A 23,737-nucleotide genomic window follows, 5' to 3' on the forward strand; every position below is an offset into this window, starting at 1 on the left:
CTCTTCCATCTATCATTGTCTGGGCACTCTTTAACTAGCTCATGTCTCTCTCACTTTCCAAACCTAGCACACAGTTTGCTTTATGTGTTGTCAGGTGTTCACCCCTCCGATCCCGCCATCCCTGCCAGAGGGGTCTCCAAGGCTTTCTTGGAGCAAACTCTGTTCCTCTCTCATCCCCTCTCCTCCGAGATCCCATCTTGTATCAGACATCCTTCTGAGGGAGTCACCACTTAGAGGCCTCACAGCTCAGGAAGGCTCAGCAGCTCCTGAACAAGCCATATCTCCCACTCAAGTGATGGGACCAATGGATGAGGGAACATAGCAGACATGTATCCTCACTGACCAGGGTTTGGGAACACTCTAAATTGTGAGGGAAGGGATGGGATTCCTTTCAGTCCTGAATCTGAACCAGATTTTTAGGTAGTTGAAGAGTGAGGCAAGATGAGTCCTACCACTGAATGCACTGTGCCTGCTACCCCTACCTCTACCCCCCAGCCTCAGAATTTAGCACTAGAGTAAGTTCAGGACTGAGTCTGCTGCAAGGAAAAGCTCCACTACCACGATTTGGTGTAAAAGCCAAGGTAGCGACATTGTCAGAGCTCTCTGCTTGCCTCAGGATTCTACCTTCATCCAAGTGACACATCTCTGTCTATGCGCTGAGAGTCCCCCCTTTGGGGAAGAGCAAAGATACTGGAAGTGCATTACTTGGACAGACTGGATTGCTCCTGATTTCATCCTTCTCCATTTTCCAACTTTACCTTTTAAGGGCAGGCCGTTGCCCCCTCTGAATAATGTCTAACACAGTGTTGATGACATGTCAGTCTCTTACCATGGATTCCAATCCTGCACATACTTATGCACGTGATCCCATTCAGCTGCATGGGCCTGCTCACATGTGTAAAGTTTCTCATGAACATATTTGGAGGACCTGGGACATAGATTGCTTCTTCTCATATTGGTCTCATAAATTACAAATTTCTGCTTCCTATCCAGTGATAGTGAGAGTGCCCTGGATCCAGCTGTTCAGATCAAGACTTTTCTTTACCATGAGATCATATTCCACACATAAATTAAGACCTAATTTAAAAGCTAACTAACATTTTATGTAAGCAACAACAGTCCAGGCACGGGGCATGTCCTGGGGATTAATGACCAGCTGGGAGCAGTTGGTGGCCCAAAGCAAATCATCACTCACTTTCTGTGCACTTACAGAGAATTAATGCCTACCTCATTGGCTAATCAGATCACAAAAATAGGGGTATTGTCTGCGATTCAGATATTTATGGCATATCAAATGCCTTCTTGTTTAATGAAGCAACATAAGGAGAGGGATTCTCCATCACACTATGACTATCTGTACACCACTGCTTGAAAGCCCTGGAGCTGGCCTGGGAAGAATTCCACTGGCAAACACACCCTGTAGAACAGCTAGAGACTGCCCTGCACAGGCCCCCCCTTTGCAAGCCCGGCACGTAACACGACAGGGGAGAGAGCAGTCCCGTTGGGAGGACTGCACTGTAATTTAGAGCAGCCAGGGACCGCTCTAAATTATGTTGAGGGTGACAGAAACCACCAGAGCATCTCACAAGAGTGAGGGTGCTAAAGTGGCTGAAAGCCCCTTTCCACGTTTTCTTCCTCCTGGACTATGGCTCTCTGTGTTGTGCTTCCAGGCAAGGCAGAAGCTTAACAGTGTGGTGCTGAAAGGTTCTGCACGAGGACCTGTGTTGTTTAATAAGTGTGTGACCTGGAAAAGAGGATGAGCAATTTCCAGACAATATAAAATTGTTTGGGTTAGTCAAGATGAGGCTTGATTTTAGTTGGATTCCTCATAGAGTAAGGTACTATTCAACATTATTAATCCTATTTATTACAGTGGTGCCTAACAACCAACTGAGAATGGGGCCCCATTGTGCTAGGCGTGGCACAAACACAGAGTATCAGATGGTCCCTGCCCCAAAGAGTTTGTAATCTAAATTAACAAGAAAGACGGGGTGGGGAAAAGGGATAAACACAAGCAGAGTGAACAATGGGATGGCTGCAAACCTCATGTAAGTGCCAGCATGGTTTGGTTTGGTTTGGTTTGGTTTGGTTTGGTTTTTTGGCTGGGTTTACTTAGCAGGGGATCAGCTAAATGGAAGGAAAGGGGGCAAGGGGTGATGGGAATGGGCAGGGGAGAAGAGGGTAACAGGGCCAGGTGTGGAGATGAAACTGAGATGAAGAGACTGAGGGAGGAGGAGGAGGGTTAGAGCAGACAGCCAATCAGCACAGGACTGAAAATCTAGTCAAAACTCTAATTAAAGTTCTCTGAGCGTCCAAAGATTTGTGCTTTGGCTGCTTCTGCTCCTGCTGGCTGAAGTCTCTGGCTGGTTCCTCTCTGCAGTTTTCTTACAAGGCCATATGGACTGGGGCTTTGGAGGGAGGCACCACTTGGGGGTCCTAGTGCCCCCAGAGTGTGTGTTGGGGAGAGGGGTCTTTCCTGCACAATTCTGGGTCCAGGGGAACCCTGCATGGACAGCACAATCTGGCTAGAGCTAGGTAGAAGGACAGCAAAGTGGCAGATGAATTGCAGTACTGACAAATGCAAAATATTGTACATTTTAAAAGGATAATTTAAACTATTCATATGTGTCACTGCATTCAGATTAACTATAGCCACTCTGGAAAAGACCTGAGTGTTATTTGCTATCAAACATTCTGCTCAAGGTGCAGTAATGGTCAAAAAATGAAAAGCTAACTGTTAAAATGTAGATGTTCTGGGAGAGAAACCCATACAGAAATAGTGTGATGGTGTTCTATAAATCAGTGACATCTAGGATACAGTGTGCCGTCTGGTCAATTTACAAAGCTTGATTACAAAAATGATTCGCGCCAAGGAAAGACTTCTGTATGCAGAGTCTTACAGACTTTAAGGTCAGAAGGGACCACCATGATCATCTAATCTGACCTTCTGCACATTGCAGGTCACGCACCCTCACTCACGCATTTCTGTAATAGACCCCTAACCTCTGGCTGAGCTACTGAAGTCCTCAAATTATGATTTAAAGACTTCAAATTACAGAGAATTCACCATTTACACTACTTTAAACCTGAAAGTGACCCAAGCCTCATGCTGCAGAGGAAGGGGGAAAAAAACAGGGTCTCTGCTAGTCTAACCTGGAGGAAAATTCCTTTCCGACCCCAGAAATGGCGATCAGTTAGACCTTGAGCATGTGGGCAAGATCCACCAGTCAGACACCTGGGAAAGAATTCTCTCTAGTAACTCAGAGCCTTCCCCATATAGTGCCCCATCACCAGCCATTGAAGATATTTCCTGCTAGCAGTCACAGATCGGCTACCTGCCATCATAGGCAGGCTCATCATACCATCCCCTACATAAACTTATCAAGCTCAGTCTTGAAGCGAGTTAGGTTTTTTGCCCATACTGCTCCCCTGGAAGGCAGTTCCAAAACTTAACTCTTTTGATGGTTAGGGACTTTCATCTAATTTCAAGCCTAAACTTGTTGATGGCCAGTTTATATCCATTTGTTCTTGTGTCCAGATTGGCACTTAACTTAAATAACTCCTCTCCCTCCCTGGTATTTATCCCTCTGATGTTTTTAGAGAGAGCAGTCATATCTCCCCTGAGCCTATGTTTGATTTGGCTAAACACACCAAGCTCTTTGAGTCTCCTCTCATAAGATAGGTTTTCCATTCCTCTGATCATCCTAGTAGCCCTTCTGTGTGCCTGTTTCAGTTTGAATTCATCTTTCTTAAACATGGGAGATCAGAACTGCACACAGTATTCTAGATGAGATCTCCCCGGTGCCACGTATAATGTTACTAACACCTCCCTGTCTCTACTGGAAATACCTCACCTGATGCATCCTAGGATTGCATTAGCCTTTTTCACAGCGTCATCACATTGGCGGCTCAGAGTCATCCTGTGATCAATCAATAAACCCAGGACTTTCTCCTCCTCTGTCACTTCCAACTGATACATCCCCATCTTATAGCAAAAATTATTGTTGTTAGTCCCTAAATAGCTCTTTGCACTATTAAATTTCATTCCATTCTATTACTCTTTTTTACAGGGTCATCCAGATCATCTTCTGATATCTTCCGGTCCTCCTCCTGTATGGGCAATACCTCCCAACTTTGTATCATCTGCAAATTATATGAGCACACGCTCACTTTTTAAGCCCAGGTCAATAATAAAAATGTTAAATAGGATTGGTCCTAAGACCAATCCCAGAGGAACTCTACTAACAATATCCCTCCAGCCTGACAGTTCGCCTTTCAGTATGACCCGTTGTAGTCTCCCCTTTAACCACTTCCTTATTCACCTTTCAATTCTCATATTAATCCCCGTCTTCTCCAATTTAACTAAAAGTTTCCCCTGTGGAACAGTGATCAGATGCCTTACTGACATCCAGGTAGATTAGATCTACTGCATTTCCTTTGTCTAAAAATCAGTTATCTTCTCAAAGAAGGCGATCGGGTTGGTCTGACATGATCTACCTTTTGTTAAACCAAGTAGTATTTTATCCCAGTTACCGTTCACTTCTGTGTTCTTAACTACATTCTATTGCAAAATTTGTTCCAAGACCAATTTGAGGTCAAACTAACAGGCCTGTAGTTTCCTGGATCGCATTTTTCCCTTTCTTAAAAATAAGAATTATATTAGCAGTTCTCCAGTCATAGGGTATGATCCTCAAGTGTACAGATTCATTAAAAATCCTTGCTATTGGGCTTGCAATTTCATGTGCCAGTTCCTTTAATATTCTTAGATGGAGATTATATGGGCCCCCCGATTTAGTCCCATTAAGCTGTTTGAGAGGTTGAAAAGATTGGAAATAATGAATAGTATAGAGACAGTAAGTCAGGCACTCCTATTTCATGACTTATAATACAGGAACAAGGAAACAGTCAATGAAAATGACAGACAAGAAATTTAAAACTGAAAAAAGAAAATCGTTGTTTTCAAAATTAATAATTGATCTGTGGAACTTACCGCCACAATGTGCCATTGATTCCAAGAGCATAGCAGGATGTTAAAAAGAACTGAACATGTATGTAGATTTTGAGGACTGATACTTACTTCCATATTATTAAAGCCCTAATTGAATTGCAGGATGATTGTCAAAAAATCGCAGCTGAGTTGCAGAAAAGCCATGGAAAATTGTGGAAAAGTAATGAGGGACCTTATCGTTCGCGGTAATGAAGTCTATTATTATTTTTCCATGATTTTTCCACTGTTGGCCGCCCGGGGCTGAGAGCAGGGGCCCAGGGTTGGCAGTGGGAACATAGGGCTGAGAGTAGCATCTCCGGCTGTTGGCCACACAGGGCTGAGAGCGGGGGCCCAGGGCTGACAGCAGGGGCACCTGCTGTAAAAATTGTGTAAAAATTGGAAGCCTAATATTGTGGAATCTGCAATATCTCAACTTTAAGTAGTGCCTTGTTTATTATTTATTAGATAGGATAAAATATTAGGAGACATATAATGGAGTGTTATGGTTCTTTAAGGCTGGTGAGGGGGGCACTTGCAACCAACGCTACTCCATTCTAGTTGAATGAATAAATGCAGACTTGTGGGACAAGAAGAGCAACCACTCGGGGGCAGAAGCAGCTTCTGAGAGTCAGTAGAGGGTTTAGGAAGGAAGCCCAAATTACTGCCTCTGTTTGGGGACTGAGGCTCAGATCCACAAAAGTATTTAGACTCTTAACTTCCATTGATACCTCTGCGGATCTGGGCCTGAGATGGGAGCTCTTAAATTACAGGATGATCTGGAACTCCTTTCTCCCCTCAGCCCAGAGGGAATGCTGGTAAATGTAATCTCAGAGTGGCGGGACTTGTAGACCACCTTGGCAAGGCATTCTGGGAAGAGGATAGGGTATTTCAGCAGCTTCTGAAAAAGGAATGAGTGTGGAGGGAGATGAAGTTACTGGTAGTTTCTCATAGAGACAAGGCTCTAAAACTGCCAGTCTGGTTCCTGGGTTTGGATGAAGGACAGATTCCCTGAGGATGGGAAATTTGTCTGGTTTTGAACTTTGGTCACAAGGTCCTCCGGAGACCGTGTGTCTTTCCAGAAGGGCTGGGAAACAGGTATTCTTCACGTGACTTCCAATTTCATTTCCTTTGGATTTCATCCTGACAGCCACTGGGGAGAGACCGTCTTCTCAATAAGGAAGCCTGACAGAAAGAAACCCTTCGAAGAGGTGGTTTGTTTTCCTGGAGCCCCAGCTATAGGGCCTTTTCTTCATTTCTTCAGTATTGCCGATCCTGAGTAGATCCATGAATCAGGTCCTAAAAAGAATATTAACTTTAAAAATCATGACATTTTATCAGTTCTGACATTTATAGCATTAAAACTGAAGATTTAAAATAACATTACTGTAGATGAAAGCCTGTAAGAGACTTATCAAATGGATTTTACACTCTTATATTCATTTGTTATTTCATGGCAAAATGTGGACAGTAAAGTACAACTTGACAATGGTTAGGCAGGTGGAGAGCCGTGATAACTACTCTGCTTTGGATAAGAATTTGCACATCTATTATCCCATCTCTCCCACGCTGTCTCGCTTGTTGTATCAGCCACCCATTATACCATGCCTTTTTGACTGTAAGCTCTTTGAGGCAGGCATTGTCATTTATTTGGTGTTTGCAGCGTGTCTTGCACAATGGGGCCTAACTTGGTTGTGGGCTTTCAGTACTACTGCAATGTAAATGTTGACTAATCATAATAATAAAGTAATTGTGACCAATAAAAAAAATTCCCAGATTCTTCTTAGTACAGCATAGTGCTTTCTTTGTGTAATTTTCAAACAGGTTCCACAGCTTTCCCTTTAATGGTGTCCACATCAGACAGCCAGCCAGCCAGAGCTCAAAAAGTTTCAGAGATAACACTGAGCTATCACGATAACTGCCACTAGATGGCAACCCGTTAAGATACTGTATGCAGTCCTTGCTAAAATATTCAATTCCATGGTGAATTTTAAAAGTAATAAAAAGAGCTCTCTCCTCAAAGCCCAAGTTGCATTAATATTTTACTAATTGACGTTTTTACAGTGTCATCCAAGCACTTCTTTAAAAATAGCAGGTGTGCTCTTTACAATAACGTAGACGTCAATACTGGATGCAGATAAAACAATTAAACTGGGGAAAGAAAAGCTATAATTTAGTAACTGTTTAAGAATTTATGTTTTCCTTCCCTTCTGAAGTTTGTTTTAAAGTTGAATCATTTTTATGGCAGCTGTAAAGAATTACACTATAATTGTGACTTTATTCACTTGAGCTGGCTTTATCACGAGGTGCAGCCTGGGGAACCATGTGTTTTAAAGGAAAGCATCTCCTTGCAGCGCTCAGCAGAGCTTGCATACCACAAATTTTTGTAAGTGATGCCAGATCCCAAGTTTAAACCTTCCATCCATAACATTTTCTTGGCCAAGCAGTCAGTAAGTCTTATAGGTTGAACCTCTGATTTTTTCACTGGACATTGTCTAAAGATTGAGAAGTCTGAAAAATCTGAATTCTCCCTTGTGTAGGCCCAATCCAAAAGCCCAAATATGATCAGTTTTGAGGCTGTTCTAATTCTGAATCCTAATTTAGCAAATAGCCTCCATCTTTATAATGGGACAGTGCAAAACCCCAGATGTGAACACCTCGGAATGTTGGGATGTTTGAAATACAAATGTCAGTTTTAAGTCTTGGGTTCATATCCAGGCTTCACAACTGAGCTCTGTTTCAGTTAAACTTCTGAACACGTACTCTGTCACTGTTAATAGGAATTACACACATTTATTGGAGGGAAATAGGTAGAGCCCTGCGCAGATACAAAATTTATATCCGTATCCGATCTGAAAAAATTATCCCCGGATATCTGCGGATTTGCAGGGCTCTAGAAAAGGTCCTCTGTTTTTGGCAGTATTTAGATGGTGACAGAAACCTGTGAAAGCCCTGGAAATTTCAAGTTAAAGTTGACTGCATTACTTTTTAACTTGTCGTGTGGTGGGTACTCGGTACTGCAGGGGCCTCAGATCAGTTTATGACACCATGTAGCCAATGCCCTTCATTGCATAGAGGTACCAGGGCAAATTAGGAAAATGAGAACAGGCCTAAAAACATTCAATGTTCATTACTTTCCCGGTTGTATCACTCTTTTGCTTTTAATTATACATGACCTCTAAGGCACACCTTTTTTGTGACAGCAGCTGACTGACTGGAGCAGACAACTCACTTTGTTTTTAATTGCTAGTAAATGCCTGACCTGAGCAGTCACTATTGCTTTTATAAACCATGCAAATATAATGAAAAAAACTAAGATTTTTTTCAAAGCATTCTGAGGGATTTTGACACCCCTCTTCCATTACAATTTAAGGAAAATATGTAATCCCATAGACCACATTGGAAATAACTTTTCAGCACAGAAGGGAAATTAAGAGATGAACAGCACATCCCCACGAACACCATTCCATTTACAGTACTAGGCCACTAACAACTAGTTCAGTTACCAGCAGGAAAATAAGACTCCATTCTCCACCAGTCTTTAGATTTACATGTGTGGGACCTTTGAAATAATTCCCATGTCTGATTTGTTAAAATGATACAGCAAAAAAACAAAAATTTACTACCACACCGGCCATGTACCTCACAGATAACATCTCCTGTTATGAGTAGGATTTCCAGTGAAAACAGGCATCTTGGTGCACCAATGCATTTGGCACTGATTGTTCATTTTTAAAAATTACTAAAAGCTGTAGCTACAAGCCACCTTTGAAAAAAAAAAATTCTGTCGTGTGCTTGCCTTTCTTCTGTCTTACATTTGGGCTCTAGATTGTGGCTTTAATTGAAGAAGTATGCAGTATCAACAGGTATAAGCTGGGATCACATTTCATTTACCTCTGTTGCTTCTCACAATGAAGAAGGACGGTTCAGTTCTTAGAGAGTTTATAGAGATCGCCACTGTCTGTCACTCCGAGTTAAAGGAAAATCATTACAGTAGATGAGAGAAATGTTTTTTCATGCAGTTTGTTTCATTTAGAACTTGTTTTATATAGACTTTGCAATAATAATTGGCTTTATAGTGCCTGATCCAAAGCCCATTGTAGTCAGTGAGAAGGCTTTCACTGATGCCAGTGGACTTTGGATCAAAGCCATCTAGCTCTGTTAATCAAACACTGCAGCAGATAGAAACCAAACTTCACTTGTTTCACAGTTCTCACTCCCACAGCTTAGCAGGGAAGAGAAACCTCACTTAGAAGCAGGAGCCATCTTGGAAATGTGTTTGTTTTCCCTGCTGAGCTGTGGCAGTAAGTGCTATTGGAAACCAGCAGCATCCCAGAATCTGTTCTCCAGGCCCAGTTCTTTCCTTTAGTATCTCGTTTTTCTTTTACTCAGTGGTTTGGAGGGTTGTTTTTGCTTCACTCTGGATCTTTTCCCCCCTCTCCCATCTTCCTTGTCTGCTTCTGCCTTCTTTCTTTTTTGGACATAACATTAGTGAGTCTTGCCCTGCTTGGGATTCTTCCCCTGCCCTCCTTCCACCTGATGGCGACAAGAACTACAATTGCCCTGTGGTCTGCTTTGTGCCACCTTGTGCTGCAACTTTCTTGAGCTAAGCAGGTTTGGGGCCTGCTCAGTACTAGAGTGGAACCTATAAGCAAATCCCAGGTGTGGTGAAAATGCTGTGAACATTCATTAGTGGCATTCTTTCCTCTGGGCATGGTGCTCTGGGGCATTGAGCTGCTGTTTGTGGACTGCGCTGTAATGCCAGTGTCTTAAGCACTTATGGTCATTAAAGTTGCCATAACACTTGTGTGGGCATTAATTCCCACTGTTTGGGTAAATTCCAACTCACATGATCACATTCCCAGCAGTTCCACTTAGCTCATGTAGTCTTCACTTTCCCGTCTGAGTTGTTGTGTTTTGTGCAGACATGGCTGCATTTTTAGCAGAGGGTGAAGCACCCCTGTGTATATCAGTTTGGGATGGATGGTGCTGTATACATTATTAATAATAAGGGATGATTTTCCTTTCATTAATGCCACCAGACTTCTTCTGCCATGCTCTTCACCCTGTGCAGTGCTTCATAAGTCAGTCGGCAGAAAGAATGGCCAGCAGCAGAGATGCTGCAGAATGGAAGGGGGCTCAAAGCACAGGGCCTGTGTGCATTCAAGCTAGCATCTTGGGAGGAGGAGGACAAAGGTAGTAGAAGAGAGAAACTCTACTGGGCAACAGGCATCTCTAAAATATTTGTTTCGTAAACATGGCATGTATGTGTCAGGCACAGATACACCATGAAAAACAGAGGGCAAACAGCTTGTAAAGCCTTGCTTTCCTAGTTTCTGTGCTCTTGCTCAAAGGTTATATATTTTTATTATTTCAGGTTCTTCTCCCCTGCTGCTGCTGCTGGCAGCTCCAGCCACATTGATTTAGCTCAGTGCTCTGCATACAAAAAAGCCCTTTCGTTGCAGTGGAAACAGGTTTTCTTGGCATGTGCCTGATGAGCCCTTCAGGGAAAATGAAAAGTCAACACCTATGGAATCCTCTTAGCCTACAATTCTTTAGGCTCAGCTATAAAGGATTCTACTTCTTTTTCTTTTTTATTATAATTAATCCTAGGCTATTATGCTCCGGGGACACCTGCTAACTGCAGTGGGATAAAGCATGTGCTTAGTATAAGGTTATAAGCGCTACTCATTTCCATTTGAGGGTGTGTATCTATCTATCACTGGTGAACGGTGGCCTACAAATGGATGTCCACTCCGAATCCCCAGAATAAGTCCAGCATAGGCAGCTATAGGGCAGACTTGTCCCACTGCTCTCCCCGCGAGCCTCAGCCTCACTGAATCCATAGCCTCACTGTTGAGACTACCAACAAGGTTACTTGTCGTTATCAATTACTGTGAATTTTGCAAAGGGCATATCTGACCAGTGGGAACTTGAGAGAGACTTCCAGCTCATTTCATATAGGAATCTACCCACCTGCTGGATGGTAACATTGGTTAGTTACAAATGACCTGGGCTGCATCTGAACTAGTAATATGAAATATTGCACCCTATTATCAATCACATGAAAACTACGGCAAGATTCTCAGTCCAGTCTCTCTCTCCTTCACGCAGTGCTCAGGGGACTGAAAGCTGAACTAAAGGGACTTTTGGGGATTTTACCTATCATAGTATAAAGCCAACATAGCTAGCTTACGCCACCTGATTTCCCTTCTTTCCCGTATGTAGGAGGAGTTCCGGGACATGGCCACAATGCAATGTGCTCTGGCAATCCTGGCCCTGTGAAACTGATCCTAGGGAAACATCCCAACTGACATAAATCAGTGACCATTTAGCATCTCCAACTTGCAAGAGTGGTGGTTCAGCCCCCAGGCCCAGGATCAGAGGAGGTAGAAAGGTGGCTTGGAGCTATCATTACCTTCCTCCTCCCTGAACTCAGTGTTGTTGAGGACTGCCCTTCTATTTTAAAAATTGGGTAATCTGCAACCTTAATGACAACCTTCTTAGCCTTGGAATGTAATAATGACTCAAACTGCCCATAGGAGTTTGTCACCATTCTGTAGAGTAACACAAAACAATATCCCTGCTATAGTATGCTGTAGAATGGTTAAAAAGGACCATAGTTAGAGCAGACATGCCAAACCCGTGAAAAAAATGCAGAAATTGGGCGTGGTTTTGGCTTAATTGGCTTATGAGTTGCTTGTTGGCTAGTTTTTGGCTTTAGCTTGTTGCAGCTTGTTGCTTCTTCTTTTTGATTGGCTCCTGCCAAGCAGGAACAAGGGGCAAGCAGGGGCAAGGGGCGGGAGAAAATCAGAGGCGCACAGCGGGCCCACCACAGTACCAGACTGCACGCTGGGGGGATCTAGTCACATAGAGTGTTGGAGTTCTTCGGGATTGGCTTGTTTTCACCTTGTTTTGAAATGGGATTAGCTTGATATTTGGCTTATTGTGAAAGTCAGGGTGCTTATTTACCGCGTGAAAGTTGGCAACTGTGGGTTAGAGGTGATGGATGTCATTCTCTGCTGCATGTTGTAGGTTTTTAGAATCCAACTCTTGATTTAATTCATTCATTTTTATAGAACTTTTTCACAAGGGATGATGAAGCAGTGAGCATGGAATGTAAGGAATGTTGATGGACTGTAATACCTCCAACGTTCAGCCCAGTCCTCTGACCTCTGGGTATGGAGGCTGTCCTGCCCAAAGGCCTTCTGTCGCTAGCATGCAATCTTATAGCCCTTCCCTGAGCAGGGAGCTGAGCTGGGCCTACTTCTCATTCACTGAGGACTCTGTAATGCCCCTGGGTCTCAGAGTGGTGGATGGGAATGTGCCTAGCTTACCTTTTGGAGGGTCTGTTACATACAGCGTTACAGCGTCTTATTAAAATCATAGGACGTGTGCCCAGGCTGAATTTGATGGGTCTATTCTGTAGATCTAAACATAAATAAAAGTGGCCTAGCCACACTTTACAATTAAACTTACAGGAAAGTAGCTGCTGACAAAGCTTGTATGATTGTATTACTTGTTACATAAAATATGTAACACTACATTTTTTATGTTGTCTATTTGAATTTCTATGATGTTTTAATAAATTTGTCACCTGCTAATGCTGCATTTCTTTGAGGGTTTCTCTGTTGTTAAGTGGAAGGCCAGGTTCTTTACACATTGTCAGAACGGGACTTTGACTGTCCAAAGCCATGTAATTATCCACTGATCGGGTACAACACGGGCAATGCAGTGCAAATTTTCTTTACGCTCCCTGCTTTCGTGTCTGAACCTTATCTTGGAGAGACCACCTCTAGGGTGAGGGATTAATTGTCTCACAGCTTTTGAGATCTTTCCCTCCTTCCCCTATGTTGAGGCTTCCAGCAAAGCTTTCACTTAGTGCTGACATTGATTGTGGCTTTACTGCTGTGGCACCAGAAACTGGATGGAGATGGTCAACTCATTTCACATAGGTCCCCGAGCAGGCATTGGATACTAATGACGGCTGGTCACTGCCATTTTGGGACAGATTTGAACCTGTGAACTAAACATTTTCCATAATCCTTGATCTTCTCACTCAAGCCATCGAGTTCTCTCTGTCTCTTTGTGGAATACTTATTTTAGATTCTAAACCTAATTTTCACAGAATTAAAGATACACTCGCTATTATTGATTTATTACTAATACTTATGGAAATGCATTTAATATGAATTCATCATGAACTACATGTGCTGTAAAAATGTAGCTCATTTGAAGGGTTATCACGTGCTGAAATAGTCTAAATCTGTTGTATTTTGAAAGCTCCTTCTCACCGGCATAGAAAGTGACTATGTAAGACTACATTCTTAGGGAAAATTAAGCATTGTAACTGGTGAAAGTTCCCTCTATTGTTAAGCAAAGCCAGTCATCAGCATCTGATTTGCATTTTATACCATGCAGCAGGAAATATTTAAGTTGACAAATAGCATATTTAATACAGCAACAGATACTTGGCAGTTAGTTATTAACAACTGTTACAGACGTGATTTATTTGCTGTTATGAAAAGGGCATTACTGTGTGAATACGATTCAGAAATTAGCTCCAGTTTAGCGAGAGGCCTTGGCTGCCTGACCTCTTAATATCCTTATAATGATGCCATTTACCACTCAAAGACTTATTCAAGTCAGTCACTGCTAGATTTGTTTTAAAGGAGTCCACTCGAGGGCAGATGTTTTATGTATGTTAACGTATCTGATTGCAAGGTTAGGCACATGGATTTTGGGGGCTAGTCTAGGCTAGAATCGCTACAACGGCCCTGCTAGTGTAGAGAGCTTGTCCCGCCGACATAGCGCTGTCCACACCAGCGCTTAGGTTGGTGTCACTTACGTCACTGGGGGGGGGAGCTTTTTCACACTCCTGAGCGTCTTCAGTTATACTGAAGTAAGTGTTAGTGCATATAAGCCCTAAATGTGAATAATGTAAGAGCAAACTATGTACAGGCTGCTGTGAGTACAACAGTCTGGAGGAGAGGAGGATTCAAAGAGCTTTCCTAGCCACAGCATGGTCTTTGTGCTCCACTTAGCATAAGATGAAGCTACTGCCACTGCTAGCAAAAGTCTCCTAAAAGTGGGTGGGAGGAGCTTTCCTTCCCCCGTCCCACGTTCCATACTAGCCACTAGAGCAAAGGGGCTAGATGCTACACCCCCTTCAGGGGTGGCACAGCGCCCTCCCTCCCTGCCTGTGCACTCCCCAGAGCTCCAGGAGGCATTATACAAGGGTCAGGCACGAAGCTTCCAAGAGCTGCGGCTGGGACAGTGCACCTCTATTGCATCCCAATGCGTGATGGCTCTTAAAGGCACAAGCGCCCCAAGTCTTCCTGAAAATATGGTTACATTTCAGTTTCCTCCAGTGCAAGCATATTGCTATTATTATCAGCTATGCAGCACTTCATAGATGTTCCACAAGATACTTGTTCATACAGTTAATGGTGTGCAGGGAGGAAGAATGCTTCGGGCACAAGCCTAGGACTCAGAAAACCTCGGTTCAAGTCCCCGCTGTGCCACAGACTTCCTCTATGACCTTGGGCATGTATCTCTGGGGCTCAGTTCCTCATCTGCAAAATAGGGGCTAACAGTACTGCCCTACTTTGCAGAGGTGTTGTGATGATAAATCGATTAAAGATCGTGAGGGTGCTCCAATAATATGGATGATGGCGGTGTCCCACTTCAAGGTGCAATTCAGACCAGCAAGAGGACACTGCTTGTATTATTACCCTGAGTGCCCCAAAATGCTTCTGCTACTTGTGGCTCCCAGCCTGGAGCCACACGCACATCCAGCAGCCAGCATGCACTCTATGTTCTGTAAACTGTACTGCTCTGATTCAACCACTTTGAACCACAGCCTGCCAGCAGTTATCATAGACACACACTTGTCTTTAGCAGACTTGGTTAATATTAGCAGGTGACCCCAATGCACCCCCAATCCCATACTTTCCCACACCCATGTGCTCTGCAATGTCCAGCCCTCTCCTGCAATATTCAGAGGAATATGATCCATTTGCTCCTTTAAAGAGACAAAACCCAACAGCTTGCAATATTAACTGGCGTTAACATTCACTTTAATCAAACACAGCACTGTGGGTTTAGATTAAAAATAAAATAACAAAAGAAGATAGGATTTTAAGTGAATTCAAGTATAAGAGAGAAAGTTAGAAATGCTTACAAACAAATAAAAGTGAAAATACTCATCTAAAAGTCTAAAACTTAATCTAGCAAGGTACAGCCTTGTTCAGGTTGTCTTTTTCTCACCCCCAGTCTTCTAACAAGGTGACTGATCCCCCCATTTTGGTCAGGATCTCCTCCAGAAGCCCAGGTTGTTATTTCTTTTGTAGTCTTAGGTGAAAGAGAGAACTTGGGTTTTTTTTGCCCCTTTCTTTTATAGTCCAGTGAACCTTTGAAATTATCCCTCAAAATAAAGACTTTATTCAAATGGTGAGGAAGGCAACATGGAGTCTGGTGGTTAAGGAAGCTCCATGCTCTTTTTTCCTCCCGCTGGTGTTTGCTAAAATGCAAATTGTTCTGTTTCCCACAGTCTCTTCCCCTTGCTAGCTTGATGGCCTGGTTTACTGCTTATATTTAAAGTGGTATAAACCCACATTCCTTTGTTTAGGATAGACCTATTTAACACCTTTACCAAGGCAAGCTGTCTGGTTTTAAAAATGGGTAATAACATCATGCAGGGGAAATTTATAACTTTACATATAATATTGCTACACACTTTTCACCATGATATTACTGACCAGTGAATGAATAGTTTTCAAATGATACCTCACAAGGCATATTTTGTACAAAGATTATTACAATTGTGTGTGAATACAGAATTGTTTAGGGTCATATCAATTCCTATGGTAGATATTGGATGGTAGATAGAGGCTAGTAACCAGACGAGTTATTTAACATTCCTTGTAACTTGGACTTTTATCTCTAATAATATATAGGCTTAGACATAAAGAGCCAACATTTCAGAATTGAGATCACATTGTGTCCTCACAACACCCCCATTAGCATTTGTGTGCCAGTGGGGGGTAGTTCAATGTGCAATAACCCAGTTTGTGCAGATGCAAGCCTTTATGGGTGCACGTGTCACTCTCAGCTCTAAAATTTTAGGGCCTGACTCTCTGCTCTCAGTTACACAGATGTAAATCTAGAGTGAGTCCATGGAAGTTAAACCTGCAAAGAGGTCAGTGTAAGTGGAAGCAGAAGCAGGCCCCAAGTCACATTACTTGCTACACACAAGACAAAGCAACTGCTGTGTATGATGCCATATACTTCAGTAGGAATATGCATTGCTCAACACCATCACTGAAATCATCAGTGACTAAAGCATATGTTATATTCAAATAGCATTGCTTTCTATGTGAAACCGTCCCTTTCACTCACAACATGACTCTGCCCTTAAGGACCTCCTCATTTCTATCTCAAAAAAAGTTGTTTTTTTGTAACTAGAGTGTTTTTAACAGTAAAAAATCTTTAGGGGAGAAAACCCCAGTGTACATTTTAGCTCCATTTATGAGCTGCTCCATCGTATGAGCTCATCTACATGCAGGTCCTTAATTCCTGCTAAAACCTTTGCAGTGAGTTTTGCTATTTTCTTATTAGTCTGTTTTTGAGCCTTTCAATATTCTCTGGTAGATATCTTTCTAAAATTATGTAAGAGTTTTGGTTGTTCCAGTTTGGAAATGGTTTCTTTAGCTCAGTCAAGTAAATGATGTACCAGCATTCATAAACCAGTGGAGTCCCAGCTTCATTAAATAAACTTGGTGAGTTTCACTTTTTTTTTTTTTTTTGGCCTTCTTGTGTTTTGGTAGGTGTGGGTAACAGACCTTGACCTTTGCTATAGTGACCAGCTGGCCTTCACTCAGCTCATGTTGTATGTGACAAATGGCAATCTAGATGGGTGCTCTAGCCACTTTGAAGTGCCACTTACGTGGAAGAAGACGAAAAGTCAAAGTGTTCAGAGTGAGGAGGCAGAAACTGTAAGTAATGTTTCATTTCCAACTAACATTGTTAAGTGACTTCAGGTATAAAAGGCTGTTCAGCACATTCGCCTTCAGAAATACCAGTTAATTTGTGGATTCCAAGGTTGGGGGTTTCCTTTAGCATAACCAGCAGCTGCTTTAGAGCCCCCCGAGTACCAAAGGGTTAATGACTGAGCAGCAACTTCTCTTGCGTTTCAGGAAGGTTAAAAAAATGTGACATCACATTAGAAATGAAAAGAAAGCGCTTGGCCATTTATGGTGACTCTGATTAGCCACATTTTGCACCTATCAGTATTGGTTCTATTTATGGCACTAATTAAATGATGAATACTCTGACATAGTTCTCCACGTTTTAAGGAATCTTGTGACATTTAATTCTTAAACTTTGTGAGACAAGATAACCAAACAGGTGGTGAAAAGGGCACCGTAGGGAGAGCACCATGGTGTCACAAGGGCTAAAAGGAGGAAGGACAATCATGGTCCTGAGGCTGATGTCCAGGGTTAGAAGTCAGGATACCTGTGGTCTACATCCTGTGTAAACTTCGGGATGACACTTAACAGCTCTGTAAATTAAGCTTCCACATCTGCAAGATAGTGCTAATAATATTGCCCTACCCAAAACATGGATGTTGTGAGGCTAAATAAGTTACGATTAGTAAAATGCTTTGAGATCCTCATACGGACGGTGCTAGAAAGTGTAAACTATGGTTATTGAATTTATTAAATTTGATAAACTGTTTGGCTTATCAGCCTTGAGATTATCCTTATGATGGTGGCTATCCCCAGCAGAAGGACAGACAAGGTGAAACCCTCTGGGAAAATCAGGGTGAGTTAAGAGGAGGTTCCAGGAGAACAACTGCAGTGTTTAGGTGTTTTATTAGAAACCACACAAACTGCTTTTTCTGTCGACAAAGGAGAGATGTTGTGCCATTCCAAAAAGTGTCAGAGAGTTGTAATTTAGAGGTTAATGAGATCCTGATCTATTGTTCTTGTCAAGCAACCACTTTAAGTTAGAGAGGAGTGAATTAGTCCCAGTCGTACATCTTCTCGAAATGAAAAGTAATCATGTAGCAACTTTTTGAATTAAAATTCTGTCACGATTAACATAAACTGTCACTCTATCCTTAATTTTTTCCTCCTCTTTATATCTTTGGCTCTTACCTCCTTAAAAGTTAACTAGAAAAAAAGTACTATCTTTGAAGATCTTTCTAAAAAAACAAAACAAAAGAGAGACAAATGTTTTTACAGCACATGATCTGTAATGAATGATTAAGTAAAACACTTTGTGTAAAATTATGATGTTAATAATGAATCTGTCCCCTTTATGTATTATATATTCCCAATGCTGCTAGGGCTGTTATTGATAAAATGGAGCAGCCACTGAGTTTGTGTGACGATTGTATTTTTAGAAATCCTTCTTTAAAAGAACAAATTTCCTAGATACTGCTGCTACTGTAATTATGTAGAAAACCAATCACTCATTATAGTTAGGATACATTATCTTCTAGACAGATGAGGCTAAATAAGCAACACATTAATAATTCATACTGCAGTTCATTATGCATGTGTATGCATGCTTTGTAGCTGAAATAAGCACCTCATCAACCTGATGCCAACCCTTAAACAATAGTTCTGTGTTATTGCAGCCACATTCAAGTTTACGCTTGTTAAACTGCTACTTGGATTATTTTATCAAGCATTCATTTATTTGTGGTCCCCTACTGCAGAGAACAGATTTTGGAAGCTCCTTTTTTAAGTTAATGACTTGAGCAATGGGTGTTATTAATTCTCAGAATATTATAAACATGATTAATTTTCAGGCAGAGATGTATTATATAAGGATTTCAACTATGTCAACTTAAATGCATCAATGTCAAAACAATATTATTTGGGGAAAAATACTGTAAATTACATGCTTCAAGATGCAGTATCCCCATTCAAAGAACTAAGAACCCAATCCTGCAAACAACACCAGACTCAAGCCCCAGCTCAGGAAAGTATCTGCAGTCAGGACAGGACTCACGTATGTGTTCAAATGCTTTGCTGAATCTCAACCATAGAATTATCTCTATTGATTCTGAGGGCTACTCATGGTAGTGTAAGCACTATCCCTTCTAATAAGCCCAGGCATTTCAGGAAGCCGTGCGTTTCAGGAAGGTTAAAAAAAATGTGATGTCACATTAGAAATGAAAAGAAAGCACCTAACTTCTATTGATTTCAGTGAGAGTTAGGCACCTAACTTCTGTTTAGGCATCTAACTTCTGTTGATTTCAGTGGGAGTTAGGCACCTAAATACTTTTGAGGATCTGGGCCGTAGTCACTTTAAACTGTGCTTAGAAAAATATTATTCGTGAAAAATTATATTTAAGGTTTTCTATGTTTAGCATTAAGTATTTTTGTGATGATTCAGCTGTTTTAATGAAAGGTGACTTAGAATTAATATTAACCATACATTTGTTCCACATTGTTTTTCATGTAGGGACCGATCCTGACATAGCAGCACGTTCAAAGCTCCCCCTAACTGCAAGGCTGAATTGCACAGCAGAGTGCACCCTGATTCTAGTATCAGGCCTCTAACAAGAACAAAGCTGCAACGTGTCTATGATTTAAAAAACTCACTTGAATTACTGGCCCTAGTTTTGCTGTTCTCTGGCAGGAAAAGTCTATTGATTTCAAGTGGGAGCTCTGGCTTTATAAGGACTACTAGATCAGGCCTACTCTGAAAAGGATAAGGGACTGGTTCTTCTCTCAGTAAGGCACAAAACTTGTCAGTGAGAGTTACATGCGGGCATGGAAGGGATGGTAAAATTCTGTCAGGATTAACATAAACTGTCACTCTATCCCTCACCCCTCCTTATAGAGCTACAGGTTTGTCTTCATTAGGGTTGAAAGGTGTGTTGTTAAGACTGCCTCCAGGCTTCAGCTAAGCCCTCCAGCAGGTGCTAATGTAAATGCTGCCTCATCTACACTTATAGAATGTGCTACTTACAACATGTGTTCTAACAACACCCCTTTAAATCCTCGTGAAGACAAACCTTCACAGCCCTTTGGGGATGACAATGTAATCTGAGCACAGGACTGGTAATCCAGGCTCTGACACTGTAGCCTTGGAAAGTAAGTTAAGCGTCTGGTCCATTTCCCATTACATTCACTGGAAAGACTGTCAATGACTTCAGAGAGATTTGGGTCAGATCCCTTGTACTGGCTGAAACCTACAATGAAAAACAAATCAATTTGGGGTTTAAGCCTGAGAAATGTATTCTCACTGAATTTTATTTCATGGCAAAATTATATTGATTGGGCAGCATTTGTAAGGAGGTGAATGATAATGTGTAAGCAGAACTCAGGTCCATTTTCAACACAGAGCTTGGGTGGATTATAAAAGATTTTTTAGAATATTATGTTCCATATTTGCTAAATCATTTAGATTCTACCAACCTTATACTCAATGAATATCACCTCACTCTCATGAAATATGTCAACTAAATCTGTGGGATTATTTATGAGAGTAAGGTGCTAGTTGAATAAGGGTGGAAGAATACACCCCTTACTGTTGGTCACAATGCTTCTATTATCCCTAACTGATTTGATTTATCCAGCAGTTGTATTCTCATTGCCATTAAAGTTTTCCACTTTCTATGTATTTAAAGTGATGCTATCAAGTTTGTTAGCCCTAAAACTATATCTGCCTTGACAGTTGACCAATACTGAAGGACTTACAGTTACGATGCCATGTGTGTATTTTTTCCCCAAACGTTGTTCTTTGATCCCACTTCCCCTTTTTAACCACAATTCCTATTTTCATTTTCTGAATGGGAACCCTACTCCCTTCAGGCATAATAGAGAAGAAGGCCAAGACTAATATATTTTCCCAAATTCAGAATACTCTCTTTTTGCTCTAGAGCTACTTGACCAGCGCAGTCATGTAGAGTGTCTGGATTTCTGAGCGAGCACAGCATACAAGTGATGGCAGAATTAAAGCACTTCTTATCCAACTTGAATAATATATCAGTAGAGCAAATTTTGCTTTTTGGATGTGGCTGTACTCAAGCGCCACTCACTTCAGTGAAATGCTGTGCAAAAGGTTCATGTAGAGTCACAATCAAGTTGAATGTGGGGTTTTACTACAAACATTCAGTGGGCCTGAGTAATGTTGTTTGCACAGTGCTTGTGACTTAAAAGCTCAAATTGCTTTACAGAATAGGTACCCCAACTTCCATTGACTTCAGGGGTGTAAATTGATTCCGCTCTATTGACTTTAGTAGAGCTATGTTGATTTGCACCAGGTGAGAATTTATCCCAGTGAGTTGAGTGTCTTGCAGGATCGGACCCTGAAGACGTGATTTTCAGTTACACTAAAGCCCCTTTTTACTGCTCTGGCCACAGTGATGTAGAATGACCTTAGTGTGAATGGCTATCAGTCTTTAAAGCAGCTTAAACCATGAAGAGCTTTTGGTCATATGTGTAGGTAAACAAGTTTTGACTTGCAGCATTTCTAGAAATTCAGTTTCTAAAACCCCAAACTCCAAGCAAACAAGTGATTCATTGCCATCCACTGCAAACTGAACCCACGGAGCTCATCCACATCTATTTTAATGAGGAGGTGCATGTGCCATCTCAGGGCAGAATTTCCCCCTTGGCTGTTGTAATTTTCATACTATTGTAACTTAAGACAAAAATAAGACTGGAATTATGATGTGACTTCATGGTAATTACCATGCAATAACATGCTCAGTAATCACAATGGTTTCCTACACACTGATAGCTTTTGGCTTCTGCTTTTTTATGTGAGAAACCATGATATGGCAGATATGATATTGACAGATGGGATGGTGTTGAGCTGTCCTGTCTGAACCACATGTTGACTGTTTTATTACTTCTTTGATGATTTTTGCTGAAGACACTGAAGAACCATGCTATCAGATTGAAGAGAGGTTGGTCATATCCTACTTTGGGATGCTGTTGTTCTAAAAGTAAAAATATATTGATTGCAAGACCCTTAATTGTTTGCTCTGAAGATTAAGTAAATAAAAATGAAATAATGAACGGGAACTGGCATTTTCTTTGTAATAGCAAAACATCTTTCACACATATGGTGCTCAGAATTTTGGCATTTGTTTTCTTCCTTTTGCTGTGTTTTATGATGTCCAGATTCCTGAAAATTCAGAATGGTCCTTCAGACCTCAACTTCTTGACAGGGAAGAATAATCACTAGCTGGCTTTGCTCTGTCACATTGGCTTAAACTTTTTAGATTTGTAATACTCTATAATAACAAAAACTATACTGCATTTTATGTGCTACAGTATAAATACTCAAGGCCACACTTTTTAAAATGGCCTTTGCATTTTCAAACACAAACTCTTAACAAATGCAGAGTGGGGGTGAGGCATCAAGTTACAAGATTTACACAAAGAGAGAGCTATTTGTGCATGCACATGCAGTGGCTGCATGTGCAGACCTGGAGTGAGGCCAGCTGTAAATCTGGCTCTGGGGAATCTATAGGTTACCCTCTGTTCATAGCTCAAGAAACTCGATTGACTGTTGCACTGGAATTTCCATTCATATCAATAGCAGTTGAGCATATAACTTGAAAACAATATAGATTTGCGCACAGTGTGAAGATTCTGCTCTCAGCTATAGCAGTGCAAATCTGGAGGGGCTCCACCTTAGTCAAAATCTGATAGAATGGTTCCATAGTGCTTCAGTCATCAGTGAAGTAATTAAAACATCTACAGGTGAGTCACAATAGAGCATCTCAGGGGAGTTACTTCAGATTTACACCAATATATCTGAGAGTAGAATCTGGCCCACAGAAACCTACATTGCTTCTGAGTTATATGTTCAACTGATATTGATATGAATGGGAATACCACTGCCAATAGAAATGGAGTTACTCCAGATTTACACCACTGTAACTAACAGCAAAAGTCCTTTATATTTAAATAGTAAATTGTAGGTGCTTTATATAAAATGATATGAAATGAAGAATCATATGTTGTTTTTTTCCAGCCATCTCCAGTAAGCAGCCGCTATGCAGTAATGAGCAGTCAGCTGAGGCACTCCAACCTTTCAGTAATTTACTATAGTGTTCTCCTCCAAATATGTAAGGCTCATGGCATTGGATTTGATGTCCAGGTATGGAAGGAGAAAAATGTATAGAAAAGTGTAATAGTCACTCTGCCTAACTTCTATCTGGAAACTATAATCTTCCATGTGCAGGAGTTCTGTTATATCGGACAAAATTCACCATAAAATTGTCCTATATCTTGTTTGTGCCATAAGGCAGACTTGATAGTACTTTCACATATCACTCTTTTTTAATAGATTTACTGAGACTAATGTATGAAAGCTAAATTACAAAGGGTTCTTTAGCAGGCCCCATATCAATTAGTCTGGTTTAGCAACAGGTTTCCTGTTGTTTTCCTTTGGATTAAGTATATTTAGTTGACTCCTTCATAGGCGACTGTCCTGAGGATCTATATGAGTGGGCTTAAAAGTGGGGGGTGGTTCTGTGAAGAATGAGAAGAAGGAGATTGAGAGACGGATGGAGGATGCAGAGAAACAGACTTCAGTGAAGAAGGAAGAGGTAGAGGATTGTGAATGGAGTGAGAAGAGAGCAATGAGAAAGTAATAGTGGAACGTGGAAAAAGAGGGGAGGAGATGGTATGTGGAGAGGGAATAATAAAAGGAAAGAGTGTCTGGATCGTGGGGCAGAAGTCTTCCACATGGTCACTCAGCAAAGACTGCAGAGTC

General features: G+C 41.4%; 1 protein-coding gene across 10 annotated transcripts in view; it reads left to right on the plus strand.

The window, feature by feature from the left end:
- Window positions 1-23,737, plus strand: part of IQCH (IQ motif containing H) — a 104,807-nt gene that overhangs the window by 74,045 nt on the left and 7,025 nt on the right. For 7 of the 10 annotated variants that reach the window (XR_012670316.1, XR_012670311.1, XR_012670312.1 and 4 more), the window contains 2 exons: window positions 16,813-16,980; window positions 22,994-23,119. Coding sequence is in view for 3 of the 10 variants with exons in the window: in XM_075133244.1 (XP_074989345.1) it covers window positions 16,813-16,980; window positions 22,994-23,119 (294 nt within the window). In the remaining 7 variants the exon portion in view is untranslated. The other 3 variants (XM_075133245.1, XR_012670315.1, XM_075133246.1) reach the window with 3 other exon arrangements.

This window comes from Caretta caretta, chromosome 10, assembly GCF_965140235.1.
Source record: "Caretta caretta isolate rCarCar2 chromosome 10, rCarCar1.hap1, whole genome shotgun sequence".
Classification (NCBI taxonomy): Eukaryota; Metazoa; Chordata; order Testudines; family Cheloniidae; genus Caretta; species Caretta caretta.